General features: G+C 36.6%; 1 protein-coding gene across 3 annotated transcripts in view; it reads left to right on the top strand.

The window, feature by feature from the left end:
- Positions 1–20,505, top strand: part of LOC122627672 (segmentation polarity homeobox protein engrailed-like) — a 73,296-nt gene continuing 52,791 nt past the window's right edge. For all 3 annotated transcript variants that reach the window (XM_043808991.1, XM_043808990.1, XM_043808989.1), the window contains exon 1: positions 1–2,115. In XM_043808991.1, the coding sequence (XP_043664926.1) occupies positions 684–2,115 (1,432 nt within the window). In that variant the 5' untranslated portion in view covers positions 1–683. The remainder of the gene's footprint in view (positions 2,116–20,505) is intronic.

Genomic DNA, 20,505 nt, shown 5'->3' with positions numbered 1-20,505 from the left:
GTACTACTAGTCGCGTCGAGTAACCGTGAGAGAAGAAACCGTGCATTAGTTCGAAGGAAACAGTGTGTGCGCGTTGCTACTTCGACGTGCAACACCCAATACGTGAAAAAAGTTTCTTCCGCTTGTCGTTGACCTGTACCCTTGGTGATTCGAACTCGAGGTGAGATCTCTCAACGTTTCGGCTAATGTTCGAGAAGAAGCCAGCGGGTTGTGTTGCATCGATCGATCTCGAACCCGAGGAACCTTTTCTGAAGCGGGGAAAGGTAAGAAGAGATGGACAGGGATATACGAGCGAGCACGAGACGAATACGAGGCTGCCCGTCGGAATGGGAAAGGTCGAAGGTAGCGTTTTACGCCTGAGATAGATCGTAAGTCGAGCCGGAGGAAAGAAGAGTGAAATAAAATTTCGTCGATTGGTGACAAACGCGTTATCAACGTAAAGTCTTCGTTGATCGATGATGTTCCTGGACGTAAAGCGTGACGGATGATCGGTGGTGAGTCAGTGACGACGAGACGTCGAAAATAATCGGTAGGAAAGAACGATGCGTCTACCGAGGTACAAATGAACGATATCGATTCCGCGAGAGCGGCTCCGATGGACGAGCAGGGATGTTGACGAAGCATTCGATCGAAGAGAGGCCAACGATTCGATCGGTCTAATCGAAGGATCACTCCTTGGAAAAATGTCCAACACGAGCGTCGAATCCTCGTCGACTTTGGCGGAGACAACGGACGTTCGAGAGATGAGGCAGAATCAATCGCGTCTCGATCAGGAGACCGAGGAATCGGAGAAACGCGATCAGGAGAGATGCGAGAACGCGGAGAGCGACTGCGAGAGCGATACCAGCGAGGTGCTCAGCGTCGGCAGCGAGCCGACACCGGCGAGCGTCGTTGGTGTCAGAGTTTGCGGTGGAACGAAGTACGGCGATCAAGAATCAGCGAGTAGTCGTGGTGAATTTCGGGAGGAAGAGAATACGAGGATATCGGCGACCCCGTCGCCTTCCAGCTCGACGAGCTGCAACGACAGTTACTATCATCGAACTTCGAGCGGCGGTGGTGCACACGTTTCCGCGCCGAGTCCTCTGGCCTACAGTCAACCGCCGTCATCGCCGACGGCCTCCTCGGTCAGGTCGCCGGCATCTTCCTCGGCAACGGCCTCCTCTCCGGGCCGACCCGAGACTTCTGGACAGGAACCGATACTCCCTAGGTATCAGGTAACGGGAGGTCACCAACACCTCCTGCCTCGGTATGCCTCCAGAGAAACCGAGATTCCGGACTATCCGACTCGCGTTCAGCACGGATTAACTCACGAGATAGTTTATCCGAGCGTAGAGAGACTACACCGTACACCGATAAGCGTTCCACTGGTAACCAGGCTGTCGTTGTCACCACCGTCGGCCATGACCGTATCCGGACTTCAAGCGACCACGCCGATCCTTCATCCGAGCGCGTGTAGAGACCCTCGAGAAACCGCCTCGCTGATGCCCCATCCCGGTCAGCATCTCCATCACGCCAGCACTCACGGTCACTTGCATCAAACCTCTCAGGTACAACACGTGCCGGCAAACGCGTCGGTTCATCAACATCAACATCATCGACTCTCGGTAAATAAGATACTCCAAAGAGACGAGTCCTCATCGCCGACGGCCAGTGCGAGACCCGAGGAGAACGGTCGTACCGTGGCAACCACGAACGGAGTTCAGAACAACGCGAACGGTAATCATCACAATAACCACAACAACAACAACAACAACAACAACAACAATCTCCAGCATCAGGCGGGTCTTAAGTTTAGTATAGACAACATATTGAAAGCGGATTTTGGTAGGAGGATCACCGATCCGATTTCATTGAAGAAATCCAGACCTAAGAAAGCTTCGTCGAGACCTATAGATCTCACGAAAGACTTTTTGGAATCGTCTTCCGAAGGATCCGAAAGGAGTAACTTGGAAACAGTTACGACGAACGCGGCATCGCCGACCGGCGTTCCCGCAGTTGTCCCTACGAGCAATCAAACTTCCAACGCACCTGGACCACCTTCCTCCGACCCAGGGAAACAAATGCTCTGGCCAGCCTGGGTCTACTGCACGAGATACTCCGACAGGCCATCCTCCGGTAAGTTTAACAACGCGATACAATCCCCTTTACATCTATTCCCTTTGACAAAACATATCAAATCCAACTCGAAAACGTAGAGACGTTTTTATCCTATCGTTTTTATCGTCGGTTAAAAGGGCCCGAGTTTTCTAATTGGTTAAGAAGATATTCGGCTACCGGGGTTTTGCGATCGAGCGATCGTTAGTCGATCCGATCGTTATCTTCGCCAGGTCGTTCTTTTCTTTTTCTTTTTTTTTCGTTATCCTGCCCCCACACCCCTCTCTCTCTCTCTCTCTCTCTCTCTCTTTCTATAACTCTTTAATAAACCCAACCGACTCGTTTGGGCTACCAAGTTATACATACATACATACATACATACATGCGTACATACATACATACATGTACATACACCTAAGCCTATTACATCGCGTGGCTGTAATTTCGCGAGGATGGATGGTCTTTACGAGTGACACGAGAAAACGTGTAATTACTTTGACTACTCGACTCGACTCGACTCGACTCGACTCAACTCGACTCGACTCGACTCGACTCAACTCGACTCGACTCGACTCGACTCGACTTGACTCAGAGTGGCAACTTGATGAATAGCAGAAACGTTTCTTCGCGTCGCACTCCTCCGATCTACGTTTCGTATTGTCGGTTGAACAATCGGTTAAAGTGTTAAACGTTCGTTAGTAGCTTCGTTCGTACTCGCGAAAATTTCTTCCTCGCTGTGTGAACTCTCAGAGAGGTTCACCTCTCTCTCTCTCTCTCTCTCTCTCTCTTTCACTCTTTTTTTCCCTAACGACAGGAACTCACACGACAGGTCTCTGCTCTATGGGATTATTATTAGCGTTTCTCCTTGTCGGCGTTTGGAAGATAGGATCGATCTTCAATTACTCGCCGAGTTATACGGATTATCGTGGTTGGCTGAATGTTAAAATAATTGCACCGTTTTAACTCTTAAACCGTATGTATGCATTATACCTAATCTCTTCGTATACAGACAGAGAGAAAGAGAGACAGAGAAAAAGAAAGAGAGAGAGAGAGAGAGGGAGAGTGAGACGAATACTCACATACACCCGCGCGCATAGGTATTAATCATAAATATAATCTAAGGTGGATGTACTTACGCTCACACTAATCTATTATTATAACAACGTAGGTATCTACATAAGCAAATAGAGTCCGTTAAAACGATTAAATTTAATCACTGTAATAGCGTGTAACTCTCGTCATAGTCCGTGCCAAGTTCATCGATATCATCGTAAAAATAGGTTCTCACATATGTAGCTTTACCTACGTAAGTAGGAGGAAGGTGTAGGACTACTTTCGCGTGTTCAACGACGAAAGAGAAATAATAATGTGTTTGTCTGTTTGTGTGTATGTGTTTATGTGTGTGTATGTGTGTCTATCTATACGCGTTTTTATAAATATATGATGTTTCTAACTGAGATTGCTTTACTTGATTTCGTCGACGATGATCCGAGTAATTAATTAATCGTAAGGACTATTAACAATTGTACTTCAAATTCATTTACTGAAATCAATATATCAATAGCTTGATTATTCTTGCCGTCTTGATTATCAGACGAGTCCTTTTCGATTCGAAGTCAAAAGATAAAAATTCTCATAAATTTTTTCATAGATTCTTTCGGATCTTCTACGTAACTCGCAATAAAAATGATACGTTTCGCAAGAGAGAAGAGAGAGAAAGATAGAGATAGAAAATAGAAAAGTAAAATATTCGTTGACGAAAGATCTCAAAGAGCATCAAGCTTTCATCAAATTAAACGGACGATAAGAAATTTTCTTTTCTTCTCCTTTTTATCACTTTCTATCTGAAATAAGAGTTTGATTAATCGTTGGAATTTTTCTTTTCGATTTGACACGAATTATATTTACGTAAATATATGTATATCTCTTTTCTTTCTTATTTTGTCTTTCATTTTTCTTTCCTTTCGTCTTCCATCTTTCTTTCACTTTTTATCTTAAATAAGAGTTTGTTTAATTGTCGGAATTTTTTATTTCGATTTGGTATCAATTGTATTTATGAAGGTACTCGTATATTTCTGCGTTAAGGGTTAAAGGAAAAGTAGAGGAGTGAGTGAATGAATAAAAGATAGAGATAGATAGATAGAGAAAGAGATATAGAGATAAAGAGAGAAAGAGAGAAAGAGAGAGAGAGAGAGAGAGAGGGAGAGATGGAAACGCAATTTAATTTTATTTCATTTCGTTTCATTCACGTTAAACTTGAAACACGTTTGATGATTCACGCTTTTACGGTCTCTAGGTTTTCTCTTCTCAAAGGAAATATTATTTATTTATTATGTAGAAAGGAATCTTGATAACGTTTCTCAGCTGGTAAGGTATATTATATAGAGTTTTTCAGAATTAAGTAATTATGACGAGAATGTAAATGTTTTGCATTCTGAAATATAGAAAAACGGAAACAGAGAGAAAGAGAGAGAAAGAGAAAGAGAAAAAGAAAGAAAAAGATAAAAAAATTGGTTTATTGAAACTAACGTAAGAATAAAAGTTCATTGGCCTCAATCGTTAGAACGCAAAAAAAAAAAAAATTAAATAAAAAGATCATCGTCTTACCTAACGACGTATTAATGATACCTATTTAACGATTATCATTCTTGTTGGGAGTTAACATCAGTACGTTTACATTATCGTTCGTACCCGTAAGGGCCTTCCGGAAATCGTTTTTTCTTTGACATTCTAATGTATCTATATGTTCGTGTGTGTGTGCGCGTTTATGTATACGTGTGTGTATCTCTCTCATTCTCTCTCTCTCTCTCTCTCTCTCTCTCTCTCTCTCTCTCTCTCTCTCTCTCTCTCTCTCTCTCTCTCTCTCTCTCTCTTTTTCTACGCATTTAAGATTAATTATTTAAATCCAATTAAGTACGCCATTAATTTCTCGCTTGAGAAAAATTTTTTCTCTATCTTTCTCTTTCTCTTTCTTTCTCTGTTTCTTTCTCGAGTATGTTACGGATCCACCGAATTAGCATCGATCGGACTGTAAACGTCTAATCGTGATTTATGGCTCGAGGAGAAACATAAGATCGCTGATTTGTTCGAACGAACACGTGTATCATACGTAAGGTATATCAATGCTATTATGTGGCTCTCTGTATTTATATATATGTGTGTGTGTGTGTGTGTTTGTGTGCTTGAATATGCGTTCGTCCATTATACGCAAGAGATTCTGGCAACATCATCGCACAAACGTCACGACTTGTCAAGCAACGAAGTACTTAGAACGAACAGGCGTGTGCCATTGTACTCGAGTTTATCGACGATACTCTTGTTAAATAGATATTATCCATATATATATATATATATATATATATATATATATATATAATATGTATTAACGTATTTGGTTAATCAAGGAATAAAAGAAATAAGAAGCGAAGCGAGAGTTACTCGTAGAAAAATTTATGATTATCGTGCGAAACCAAGTGATAAGATTTTATTGTATCGTTTTATCGATAGATACGTAATTTTATTTATAATCGTCGTTATTCTTATAAAGATTTAGGTATCTTTTTTTAAAAATAAGGTTTTTTTTTTATTCCTATTATCACTATTGTTATTATTATTGTTATTATTATTATTATTATTATTTTTATTATTTTTATTTTTTTTTTAAGGATTCTCTTCGAACACTCGTTCCATGTTTGAGAAGCATTCGAGCGAGACACCGCGAAAACCGCAATTGAAAAAATGTGGTTTGCGTTTTACTCAGGTCGATCGTCGATAATTACGAAATTAAATCTCTTTAGTAAATTTTTTTCGTTTTATTATATAATAACGGAGATACAGGGATGGTTACAAATTGTTACGACAAAATATTAAAACGAATTTGCAAAGAGCTGTATAATTTTTTCATACTCGGTTGAACTCGATAATTACGGAATTAAATCTTTGGCAAATTATTATTATTATTATTTTTATTTTTATTTTTATTTATTTATTTATTTATTTTTTTTTCTTTATAAGAACGGAGATACAAGGATGAAAGACAAATTGGTACATCGAAATATTAAAACGAATTTCTAGAAAACCGTATAATTTTTTAATACTTTGATCGAACTCGATAATTACGGAATTAAATATTTGATAATTTTTTTTCTCTCTCTTTTTTCTATCTTTTTATTTATAACAACGGAGATAGAAAAATGGTCGCAAATCGTTACAACGAAATAATAAAACGAATTTCTATAAAATCCGTATAACCTTGTAATACTCTATTAAACTCGATAATTAGAAAGTAAAGTCTGCAATAATTTTTTTAAGAACGAAAACAAACGTTCGCAAATTGTAACGATAAAATGTATTCCAAAAAAATCTATAGATAATTATAATCCTTTAATACAACAACCTTAATAACCAATACCAACGTAACAAGACGCGTTATGTTATGAAAAAGAAAAGTCTGAAGAAGGAATGAAAAGAAAAGAAAAGAAAACAAAACAAAAAACAAAAAAAAAAAGAAAAAAAGGAAAGAAAATTAAATGAGATCGTTATATTAACTGACTATGATAAAAGTTAATAGTAAATACATAGTTAAGATAATTGGCGTGGTAGTTCAGTGCGAGACTGACTCGAAAGTGAAGTTTGTGCCAATCGTACGAGTTTGGTTTCTATCGGACGATCGTTGCTCGAACGTTTAGAGATAGATATATACAGAGAAACAGACAGACAGACAGACAGACAGACAGACAGAAATACAGACAGACATACAGAAAGACAGAAAGACAGAGAGAGAGAGAGAGAGAGAGAGAGAGAGAGAGAGAGAGAGAGAGAGAGATAAAGAGAGCAAAAGAGCGAAAGAAAGACAGAGAGAGAAAGATAAAGATACACTTATGTGCATACATAGGTAAGTACATATGTAGAAGAAGTAGTTTCGTTATAAAGCGCGTATCACAGAGAGCGTCGACTGGCAACTAATGACAGAAAGATCGTTCGGAGTCCGATAATGAGGGTCACGACTAATGGACGGTCGGACGTGCACAGAGGAGCGCGTTTAAGATTTCAGTAAGTGAATTTGTAGGCGATCGCTATCTCGCTGAGTATAAAGCGCCTGCGAGTGAAAGGCCCGCAACAAGTACGTACATACTTACACTACCCTACCTAACCAACTGAGCGAGCAAGCAAGCAAGCAAGCAAGCAAGCAACCAACCAACGTATCAACCAACCAACCAACCAACCAACCAACCAACCAACCAACCAACCAACCAACCAACCAAGTAACAAACCCTACTCTACTACCTATGAAACGATCTAAATAAAGTAAATCTCGATCTCGTACTTGCGAAGATCACTGATTATGATAGGAAGGAAATAAGAGGAGGTATCTCGTGAAGAGGGAAAAGAGAACAAGTCGATATTATTATTACTTCATCGTGGTCACGTCGTTAAAAAGAGGAGGAAGAAAGAGAGAGAGAGAGAGAGAGAGAGAGAGAGAGAGAGAGAGAGAGAGAGAGAGAGAGGATTCAAGACTTTATGTAGATCGTTCAGAGAGATCATGAATCTCCAGAGTGAGTGTAAGTGATCGAACATAAAGCTTTCGCGAGTACTAAACGTGGGAGGTTGAAGATCGCATCTGCTACAGGAAGTTGTTTGTCCTTCTCCTTTAATCAAACGAAATCACGACCGTTTAACTAGGCCAATTTCCTTGTAACCTTCGTATCAAGTAAACGTCGAGAGATTCGTCCTTTGATATTTTTTATTAATATCGAATATGGATTAGTATTAACGCGTTAAGTCAAATAAAAAGTAGAAGGAAAGGAAAGGAAAGATATAGAGAAACAGAGAAGGTGAATAAGAGAGAGAAGAAAGAAAAATAAAAATAAAAATAAGAAAGGATCATCGATCTCTTAATGATCGAAAATGATCCTCGTTAAATGTGTCTGAGTGTATCGTAACATACGAAAAAAAAATTTAAGGGTCGATTGAGGACCGGAAATGGACCTGTCGTTAGCGACAACCACATGATGGACGTATGTACATACCTACAACATAAACGTATATCTATGTACATAGATTGAAGTAGTGTGTAGTACTTACACGTATATATATATATACACACACACACATATGGATACACACATACATATATATGGATACATATATATATATATGGATATACACACACATATATATATGGATATACACACAAATATTATGAAGGGATAGGGTCGCTCGGTTGTTCGGTTGGTCGCGCGCGCGCACACGCCCGACTTACGTGGGTGGGCAACCTCGTGTCTCAGATTCTTCGGGCACACGAGGTACATTCCCTTAACGCGCTCGACGACACGTGGCACGGCTGCAAAAGATTCGGTAAATTATTAGCAGAAAAGCAACCGGATTCCAGATCAACATTTTACTCTCCTTTTCTATCTCATTTTTAAAGAGACATTATTAAAAGGCCGATACTCATTTCTCGTTTCTAAAATTGTTTTTCAATTCTTGGTATTGTTGTTGTTGTTGTTGTTGGTCTATTTGTTCTTATTCTTTCTTTCTTCTTCTTTTTTAACAAACTCGTTAATTCGACATTAATTTTATTTAGGATTGTTATTTTAGATAGATAGAATGAATTTAACGCAACGGTTGAAGTATTAAAAATTGTAAGAAAAGAAATTGTTCGAACTCGGAATTTCTTATATGGCGAGATTTTGATTTGTAGAAGAACAAGTTCGATGATTGTTTCTTGCGTCTTCTTATCGATGCAAAAATCGTCACGTGCGTTTCTTTGAATTTCATGAATATAACTTTTACTGTGATGGAATTGTGAATTCTAATGGAAAAAAGATTCGGTGCTCGCAGTTTCCAAACAATGGTATTCTAATTATCAGATAGATCTAAACGATCGTTGATCACTCGATTAATTACCGAATAACATTCTCATCGTTAGAATCCTTCAAATATTTCTTTCTCCCGTCTAAAATAATTAATAATGATGATATCTGTTAATTCGGTAAATTCCAAACGTTGAAGGAAGTCTTTCTTCTGATCGATAAGAGAATGGATTTGATAGACACAGTTTATTAAATAAAAAAAAAAAAAAAAAAAAAAGGAAAAAAAATCATTAACGAACGAACAGAAGCGATACAAAGTATAAAACGTATAAAAGATATGAAACGTTTTAAACGGTAAATTGGGGAAGGTATTATTGATGGCAAAGGATCGTTCTTCTCGAGAAGAAGAAGAAGAAGAAGAAGAAGAAGAAGAAGAAGAAGAAGAAGAAGAAGAAGAAGAAGAAGAACAAGAATAAGAGGAAGATGAAGAAGAGAAGAAGAAGAAGAAATCTAACGGTAAAGGGAACGTGGATCGTTGGTACTTACATAGACATACACGTATATATGTAAGTACAAGTTTGAGAGAGGGTCTCTCTTGCCGGTCGATCGCGTAACGCCGACATTGAGACAAGAGAGTCGGTCGAGCTCGGTGACGAATGACGTTGTACGGACGGTGGCGAAACGAAAGGAAAGGAAAGGAGAGGAAAGGAAGGGAAAGGAAAGGAAAGGAAAGGAAAGGAACGGAACGGAACGGAACGGGAATACTTTATCGAGAGGAAAGTCGCAACCGGTCGAGCAACTTCGTGGACGTCGAAACAAAAAGTTAAAGGGAAGAAGAAGAAGAAGAAGAAGAAGAAGAAAAAGAGAGGAAGAGAGAGAGAGAGAGAAAGAGAAAGAAAGAGAGAGAGAGAGAGAGAAAGAGAGAGGAAAGGATGGTGGGAGGCAAAGGATCAAAAATATCCGATCACAGTGATCACGTGCGATCGTTAGCCGGTAGTCAGGTGGAAATTTGTTGCTCGAGAGTATCACGCAACCGATATATACCTACCTACGTAAAAAGATGCGATGGGGGCCCACCCACACTAGCTGAAAAACTGGCCGATGTTCCTTCCGTACGACTATAATTTATCCTGGAATGACTGACTGCTCGTTAGAGAGACAGAGAGAGAGAGAGAGAGAGAGAGAGAGAAGCTTTGGTGTGCGTGAGATCGACCCTTTCGTTGTCTCGAACGATTAGTATACTGTATTCTTTGATCTCTTTCTCCCTCTCTCTCTCTCTCTCTCTCTTTCTTTCTCTTCTTTCTGTATTTTACTCTTTTCAACCTTCGACGAAAGATTTAGGGAAAAAAGAAACACATACATACATATATATATGTGTGTGTGTGTGTGTATGTATATATAAAAAAAGAGGAAGAAAAACCAAACAACAACAAAATAAGAATAAAGAATAACCTTCTTTAAAACGTTTCAAATATTATCGAGGAAAAATAATTTTAAATAAATAATTTCAAACGCAAATCGGACATAAATACGTTTCAATTAAAATGATCCTCGTAGAACATTCATACGTTCGTTAATTCAGAGCTTCGTTGATCCATCATTTGAAACGAATTTCGAGTTGTATCGATTTTATTATCTTCTTCGTTCTACCTACCTAAATCTTCGTATATCGTATTCGATATAGGTAGATTCGAATAAGAAGAGGGCAGTACCCGCGTTAATTACTTTATCAAAATGTTAACGTACCTACAATCACGTTCTTAATTCATCCGACGGCCGTTTCAATTACCTGCACCTTCCTACCGTGCATTAAGATATTAAATGAAATCCATAAATTTGCGGAACGAGAATCGATTAATCAAGGGATCGTATCTCTCTCTCTCTCTCTCTCTCTCTCTCTCTTTCTCTTTTCCTCTCTCCTTTTCTTCTACAGAATTTTATAATTTTATAACCGAACGAGCGAGTTCGTTCTAATCGCTATAATTTTCTCACTTTCGTCTAAAATTAATTATCGTTCCTCAAATGAAATTTTCTTCTTGTCGTTTGCTTTCGAAAACGCGATGATAAAAAAAAAAAGAGGGAGGGAAAAGAAAATGTACTCTCCTCGATATACGTAGAAAAGAACGAATTTGAAATCGTCGAGAAGAATTAAACGTGCGTGCGAGTTTATCGGCTAATTTGTAAATGGCAATTAATTTCGAATAAACGTTCCGCGATAATCGTTTACGTCTCTGACATTATTCAAGAGTCTTCCTACTTCTTATCTGCAACTAACAAGTCACCGGACGCGAACGTCATAATCTTCTTAATTACTCTCTCCTTCTCTCTCTTTCTCTCTTTCTCTCTCTCTCTCTCTCTCTCTGAATGTCTGACATTAATCCGGATATAAATCCTGAGATCTCGAAGGAAGATTATTACGTGATTATTTCAAGATCGGTATGTTAATGATACGACTTTAAATCAATTATCGATACAAATTTATCATTAACGTAGATATAATATCTTTTAACAATTTCAAGATACATTTCATTCTCGTTCTAGGTAAAAGCGTGTATTATATATATATATATATATATATAAAAAAAAAAAAAAAAAAAAAAAAAAAAAAAAAAAAGAAAAAAAGGAATACAGAAAAAAAAAATGAAAAAGAATAAAAAAAGAAAAAGATATGAAAGAAAATAAAAATAATAGGAATAAATAAATAAGTAAATGAATAAGTAAATAAATAAGTGAAAGGAAATTAAAAAATAATTAATAATGAGACGCAACGGATTTAATTTTAATATATACACGATCATTTACTGTGACTAACTGCAAATATTTATGAGAAAGAAAATAAGAGAAATGCAAGAGAGGTTTCGAGCATTCGAACGTTTAACGAATATCTGACGAGTTCATTAATAACTCTTTGTAGATAGGTGGATGCCCATAGCTCTTCAGGTATTCACGCGCTTAATTGATTCTCTTACGTAATTACCGCTAGACCCTTTTCTCTCTCTTTCTCTCTATCTCTTTCTTTTTCTTGCTCTTGGAATCTCCATATCTACCTACCCGCATATGTCTTATTGAAAATAGCAAAAGTTTGTAACTTCGAGTTGAGAGTGAGAGAGAGAGAGAGAAAGAAAGAAAGAGAGAGAGAGAGAGAGAGAGAGAGAGAGAGGGAATGAGTGAGCGAAGAATAAGTCGAACGACGTGTATTCGACGTATAGTTCATTAATTATACGTTTCCTCGATGGTATGCCCATTAAAACTATCGACTATGTAACGCAATAAACGTTGCATCGTTTGATAAGTCTATTTGGGTATTTAACGATGCACGAATGTTGTTAGGAAATTTGTTGCTTGCTTTATTTTATCTCTTTCTCTCTCTCTCTCTCTCTCTCTCTCTCTCTTTTTTTCTTTTTGCTTTTTTCTTCTCTCTATTTCTTTTCTTAATTTTTTTAATTATTTAATCTATCACGAACTATTCAATTGAACTGATATTTTCGAGTGTAATCGAATTGGAGTAATAAAGAAAAGAAAAGAAAATTAATTAATTTAAAAGAGAATATTTGCAAGTTAAAGGCAAGTGTGTTTGTGTATAAAAATTAAATAAATTAAAAACGATTCACGTAAGGCGAATGTCAAAGTGATTGTATAAATGTTCGGCCACCCTCGATCGTGTCTGGAATTCGATTCCGACATGGTGTTAGACGCGATAGTATCGAAGGGTTCGTTTTAATGAATCTATGGGGTCAAAAGAGAAACTTCCCTTTAGGATCGGGGTAACTTGGTACTTCGGAAGACTCGTTGACAGCTCGTGTATGCGAAGAATTCGAGGTCGTTTTCGAAAAATCATCGGACCCTTTTGCTCTCGATTTAAATCTCACCCCTCGTCGTAGGACTATTACACGATCCATACGTGCATGATGTAAGGATACCAATCTCAAACCGAGAAGCAATAAAGTTGTTTGGTTTCTTTTTCTTTTTTCCTTTTTTCTTTTTTTCTTTTTTAACTATTATCTTTCGCATGACTGACTTCTTTCTTGTAATTGTAATTTCATATATTTTCATTTATTCTATTTATGTATATATTTTTTTAAATACAAATTATAGATTGCTGAAAGTATCGTGAAAACCATTACGAAAAATTTCTATAATTAGAGAATTTTGTAATTTTCTATATTTCAATATGTATATATATGTATCTTTTTTTTTTTTATTTTGATACTTTAATATTTTTTATTTCAATATCTTTTAACTGTCATTACAATATTCTTTATATATTAATTCATTTCATTTATATCTATAAATTTCTATGATTATCTGACATTCAGCATAAAAAATGGTGAAAAGGAAATTAAAAAAAAAGAAGACAAGAAAAACAGAAAAAGAAAGAAAGGAAGAAACAGAAAAATAGAGGGCGTAAAAAGAAAAAGAATTTAAGGGCCACTCCCCAAACATATTTTATTGTTCTTTGATATACTTAGATTGCTCCACTTTCCATAGACCGAAAGGGATAAAACATTCAATAGGAAGAATATTTTCTTTCTAGTATTGCAAAGAAGTGTGGAAGTGAAGTGCTGAATAAAAAATTGATGTGTCGTCGAGTATAACCCGGTTAGACGAACATCGTAAGTAAGGTACAATGTAAAGGTACAGGTCGATCATCGACCCTACGACGACGTCCAAGCAAGCACTGGCAGCTGTAGTACGCTTGTATGTGTGTATATACGTATGATGTATGTGTGTGTATGATGTATATGTGTATGTGTGTATATATGTTGTATGATATATGGTATATATGTATGTACGTATGTATTTGTGTTGTATGTATGTATACATGTACGTATACATGTATGCACGCATGCATGTATATATATATATATATATATATATATATATATACATGTATGCGTGCATGCATGCACATATATATCTACATATATACCGCACACGGATATAAATATCCCCTTGTCTTTACGTAATCGCCGAACGCCGAGTGGCTCGCGTGATCGCCCCAACCAAAATTTATGGATATTTCAATAGAGAACCTCGAACGTTTCTTCGGAGATCCTTTCGTGGTTTCAAAATTTTGTAAAATTTAAAGAAAAAAAGAAAAGGAAAAACATCATTTTATTCCAAACATTTTCTTTTTTTCCTATCATTTTTTGACTTGCCTCGATATAGCACATCTCTCTTACGGTCTCTTTTTTTCACGTGATGATTGTACAAAGAAAAAAAGGAAAGAGATGAAGAATTAACGATGAACGTTAAAAGTGACAAAAGTAATTCACTACGTACGTTTTAATATCTTTCAAGATTGTATATTTTGTTTTGTTTTGTTTTGTTTCGTTCTTTTTGTTTTCATTCTCTTATAGTTTCCTCTCCTCTAGATAATAATTGCATATAAAAATGAAGAACGATGTACGTTGAAAAGTAATGACGAATAATTCATAACACACCTTTTTAATGTTTCTCGTTACAATCGTCTCTTCTTCTTTTTCTTTTCGTATAACGATTGTAAAATACGAAAAGGAAAGAAAAAAAGAACGAAAAAAATGAAGTACTCGAACGAACGTTAGAGACGCCAAAAGTATTTGCGACAGAAATAGATATTAAATCGTATTTCTTTTAAACGAGATAACGTAGATGACAAATTGAACGATCACGAGTGTATAGTACTTACCTACGCTAACTCATTTTCTTAAATTGCAAATTGCAGCCGAGAGTCGAGAGCCGCTAGTAGTAGTCGAACGATTTCACGGTTCGCCCGTTGGAATTACGCTTTTGCGGTAGCTCGAAATTAAGAAAGGATGGCTAATTTTACGCTCGTCGTACGTAAAGAGAGAGAGAGAGAGAGAGAGAGAGAGAGAGAGAGAGAGAGAGAGAGAGAGAGAGAGAGAGAGAGAGAGAGAGAGAGAGAGAACAAAACGAGAAAAAAAAAGAAAAAGAAAAGAAGGAGCGATGAAAAGGAACAAAAAGAAGAAGAGAAGTGACGAAGGAGGAAGAAAAAAAAGAAGAAATTGTAAAAAAGAAAAAAATCAAAAAAAAAATGGAAAGAAAGAAAGAAAGAAAGAAAGAAACGAAGAATACGAAGGTCGGTGAAAGAGGGAGATTAGTTTTAATTCGTGGTGATCGGATGAAAACGGATGAATTATCGCGAATAATTTTCGAATCGTTGAAATCGACGAATATAATGGAAAATGGCGAGACGAGGGGTGTGCAGCAAGAAAGAAGGAGAACAGGGAGGTGGTGATGGTGATGGTGAAGGTGAATATGGATGTGGATGTGGAGGTGGAGATGGAGGTGGAGGTGGAAATCGTAGGGAGGGGGTGAGGCATACATACATACATACATATATATCCGGCCGACAGAGAACGGAGAGATTAGTAAATCCACATTATTAGCTTTAATGAGCCGAGACGCCGACCGCCTTCTTGCCTTAGGCAAGATCCCGTCGAGGTGTGTGGCGAAACTCGGCTGCAGGGTGGCCTCCCCCCTCCCTCCTTTCAACTTCGAATACGTCCCTGCATACTATTAATCGATTAACGACGTATACATAGCGGACCTATACATTTCGTTCATTTTCATCGCTTTCTATTCTCATGTCTTCCTTTCTCTCTCTTTCTTTTTCTCTCTTTTCTCTTGTTGTTGTTTCTTTCATCCTTTCCAAAAAAAGAAAACTTTCGATCTCGACCTGATCGTTACTTTACTTTCCGAAGAAAAGTCTTCTTTTCTTTCTTTCTTTATCAATTTTGATAAGTAATTTATTAGAGAGAGAGAGAGAGAGAGAGAGAGAGAGAGAGAGAGAGAGAGAGAGAGAGAGAGAGAGAGAGAGAGAGAGAGAGAGCGAATGGTTTAATGTTTCTGAATGATTTTGATCAATCGTTTACTCTTTTTCGCAACTTTTACAATTAATTTTTCTTTCTATTTTTTTCTCCTATTTCTTTTCTTTTTTTTTTTTTTTTTTGATAGATCGTAAAAATGTGAGCCTAGAAAAGTTTCACGAATCTTTGTTTAAATTATCTAGAAATTTTTTATACACTCTGTATAATATCATACATATATGTATATAGACGTATAGTTGTACGTGACACGTACAAAATATTTTTGTTTTTCAAGTGACAAGGATCTTTTTCATATCTTTTTTTGTTTTTTTACTTTTTTTTTTTTTCTTAATATCATTAAACGTTAGGGCAGTAAACGGTAGAAAAAAAAGAAGAATGAAAGGAAAGAAAAGAAATGAAGAGAGAGAGAGAGAGAGAGAGAGAGAGAGAGAGAGAGAGAGAGAGAGAGAGAGAGAGAAAATAAATTACTCAAGAGCGTTTGTCTCGAGAAAGAGATTCGTCTGGAGACTCTCCGGCGAGTTTATACGGGGAAATCGATCGACGTCGCAAAGCGATTATTCACCATGCGTCTCTATTAATCTTGCAAATTCGACTACGCCACCGCCTTCGAGGTAGCACCGAAGGGAAGGCAACAATTTCCTGTTTTCATGCAAATCGAGCTCTCTCATCGTACTTCCAAATATTTTTCCTTATACATAGAGTTGACGTTCTATCTATTTTCTTTCCTTTTTCATCCCTTCAAAAGAAGAGAAAGAAAGAAGAAACAAGAGAGAAAAAAGAGAAAACAAACAAACGAAAAAGAAAAAAAAGAAAATTTACATTCGATCGGAACGAACTGGTCGATGAAAAACGTGAAAACGTCGATCAAAAATCCTTATTTCCTTATTTAATCGTCGAAAAGGATCGATGAAGAGAAATCGATGAAAAATGGTTAACACGATTGATTATTTTTCTTCGTCGTTCATTCCTTTTTAAACGTATTAATTTTTATCATATTCATATGAAACGAATTAAAAGGCAATATAAATATAAATATTCCATAGGTACATTAAGTAGAAGCTCGTAATTATTAGCAAGGTTCGATTCGGTGGATCTCTCTGAGGTTCTGCGCGCATAGATTCTGAGAGAGAGAGTCTTCGAAGAAGACTACTAGAGAAAGAGAGAGAAAGAGAGAGGCGGATGTATAAAGTGAGGGGACCAGGCTGATCGTAGTCTATGATTATGTTCTTGACTTTCGCGGTCAAGCTCCCTCATCCATGCTTCCACGGTTCCTTCTATGGTCTTCCTTCTTTCTCGATGCGAACGTGTGCTTCGTCTCTTTCTTTCTCTTTCTCTCTCTCTCTCTCTCTCTCTTTCTTTCTATCTATCCATCTATCTATCTCTCTTCTTCTTTCTCGCTATTTATAGAGGCTTATTACTTTATTGGAACCCGACTTCGAATGGTGCATTCCACCTACGCACTCTACAAGGAAGAGAAGACTCTTTCTCTCTCTCTCTCTCTTTCTTCTTTCTCTTTCTATCCATCTATCTATCTATCTATCTATCTATCTATCTATCTTTCTCTCTCTTTCTCTCGTTCTCTCATTCTTTCGGCTCCTTTTACAGTCGAGGATTATTGAAATCGGCACGTTGACACGAATACCACGCATCGACGACGTGGCAAATAATTCTACGTATGAATTTACGTACGCATTGTTCCGTTTAATTTTATGTATAGATATGCCACTAACGAGTATTTATATATATATATATGTGTGTGTGTATGTGTTTTTTACGATAATACCGGTTTTATCACTTTCCCCCGTTTAATTTAATCGAAGACAGATCCTCGTGAGTTTCATGTTTCTTCTCATCGACTGTTATTATACTTCCGTGTACTATTGTTACGGATAATGTAGTATATGTATCTATGAAATATATTTTGTACGATAGTCATATGTATTATCGATAATATATATATATATGTATGTATATATATATATATATATATATATATACATACATATATACACACACACGTAATTCTTTTACAAAAAAAATTTCTTTGAAATTATAAATAATACTTGAAAATATAAAATCATACCACGTTATAAATTCCTACGATCTATATACGTACATTCAAAGACGTATTCTCAAAGACGTTTAAATCATAGATCTAATTGATTACAAATGAAATGAATGAAAATTAATGTATCCAGTTACGAGAATTCGTTTATTCCTTCGTTAATTCTATTACCAAGAAGAAGAAGATAAAAATAAGTAAAGTAGATATTTAATCGAGTCCTATAAATTATCGATAGTCGTCGAACGGGTGTCCAGGACCTTGATGATAGACAATGCAACGTCATTCGCGTTTCACAATTAGCGAAAGAAGGGAGACAGGTGATACATGAGAGTAGTCACGCCCATTCGATGTACTTATGCGTAAGCTTCTCTCTCTCTCTCTCTCTCTCTCTCTTCCCTTCTTTCTCATCCCTTTCCATTATCGAAACGATCATCCTGTTCGCGAATCGCGACTTCTCGTCGAGCAAGAAATATATCCGAGAACGTAAGTAAGTAAGTAAGTAAGTAAGTACGTAGCTATCCGTTTATTTGTAGGACTCTTATACCTTCGAGACTTGACTTTGTAGTGGTATAGTGGTTACAACACGTTCTCTCCTTCTCCCTCTTTCTCCCTCTTTCTCCCTCTCCCTGTCCCTCTATGTTTCTCTGTGTTCTTCTTGTGAATACACAGTAACAACAACACGACGTTGCTTGGCTCACCTACGAAGTCTTATTCCTCTATCGTTCGTTCGAGAGGAAGGAATTAAAACGCGTCTATCCGCGCTTTATCGAGAAATTAATAATCTACTCTTCGTTACCTGCCTTTTAACGAGATAAGAGAGGAAGAAGAAGATAGATATACAGGTATATAGATAGATACTAAAAGAGAGAGAGAGAGAGAGAGAGAGAGAGAGAGAGAGAGAGAGAGAGTAAGAGGAGATTACAGTATTATCGACGAATCCATTCGTTTTCTTTCATACGTACCTACTAATAACGATAATAATATCTGATGATAATAGTAACAACTATAATAATAATAATAATAATAATAATAATAATAATAATAATAATAATAATAATAATAATAATAATAATAATAATAATAGTAATAGTAATAGTAATAGTAATAATAATGACGACGATGATGATCTCCGTGATAAAATAGATTATACCTGTATATTACTTGGTTATCGAGCAACTAAACTATAAAAATACTTCTTTTAATTCAGATTTTCGATCTAGAGAAAAATATTGAATAAATTTCGCGATAATAAAATTCATTTGGTATGGTATTATAAATAATAATAACGAGAGACAATGATGATAATAAACGATGCTCGGAGTTGAAAGAATTACGAGAGAGAGAGAGAGAGAGAAAGGTAGAAAAACATTGGAACATTTTTTAAATAGCACGAAAACACGAGTAGGATATAAAATTTAATAACCGTGTTTCGCGTTTCACGATGGTTTCTTAGCAACAATGAAAAGGGAAGTTAAGATTCCTTTTATTTATTTATTTTTTTTGGGGAATTTTTTTTTTGTTTTTAAGGAGCGTCTCTCGACGATGCGTAATCGCAGCGGTTCCGATAATTATTGAGAAAGGGTCGTTAGCGAATCGTTGACTCCTGCGAAAAATAATGCTACGGCAAGGTCGAAGGCACTTCACGGCGATCCAGAAGAGATCCGTAACCAGGTTCAAGGAAGTGTCCAATGACAAAGGGCACTTTACGTTCCGGTCTTTTCCACTTAGTTTAACGTAACGAGTCCTTCTCTCTCTCTCTCTCTCTCTCTCTCTCTCTCTCTCTCTCTCTCTCTCTCTTTTTTCACTCTAACTCTCTGACTCTCTTTTCTCAAGTGATACTCTTTCGTGGTCGCTTTGCTACCTTCTCATTACAGTTTCTTTCGATTTTGGTTACGATCAGAAAGCGATAATTAATTTATATTTTTATTATATTATAATTTATAATTTATATATCTATAACAATTTATTATTGCATATAATATCTATTACACGTGATATACATTCGACATATTATTTATTACTAACGTGTATAATAATAGTATGTATGTTATTCATTTATATAGATATATATAATTTATTATAATACTAAATCGAATTCAAAAAGTAAGATGATTAACATAACTCCATTTAATTTAATTAACATAGCATGATTTCTTTTTCATTTCTCCTTTCTTTTTTTTTGTTTTTTTTTCTTAATACAAATTTAGAAATCGTGAAATTGTTTCGAGATTTATCAGACACTTTATTCGTCTTACCTTCGATCGATCGACCGATCGATAGGATCGATGAATCGATCTACTTGGAAAACGCGGACATCGTCCTCGAAGGTCAGCGAGTTTGGAAAAAAAGGATAACAATGCGAGCAATCCGTGAGAAAGAGAGAGAGAGAAAAAGTGGCAATCTGAACGTTCTCGGCACAGTGAACGCATTACTTCGGTGAAGAAAAAAGAGAGAAAGAGAGAGAGAGAGAGAGAGAGAGAGAGAAGAGAGAATGACGAGATAAAGATTATCGATGGGGATAGATATCTATAGACGAACGAAACGAGGAGGATGATTTATATGGCGTCGAGGATAGAAACGAATCGAGACAACTTCGCATTCCTTCGAGACGGAAAAATCTATTCGAGCGATACATTATTTATGAGGATTACTTAAGATTCCTTTTTTTTATTCTTCATGTATTTTTTTTCTTCTCTCTTTT

This window comes from Vespula pensylvanica, chromosome 3 (genome assembly GCF_014466175.1).
Source record: "Vespula pensylvanica isolate Volc-1 chromosome 3, ASM1446617v1, whole genome shotgun sequence".
In the NCBI taxonomy this organism is placed as follows: Eukaryota; Metazoa; Arthropoda; class Insecta; order Hymenoptera; family Vespidae; genus Vespula; species Vespula pensylvanica.
Note: the sequence above shows the minus strand (reverse complement) of the source record. Positions and strands in the feature narration are given on the sequence as shown.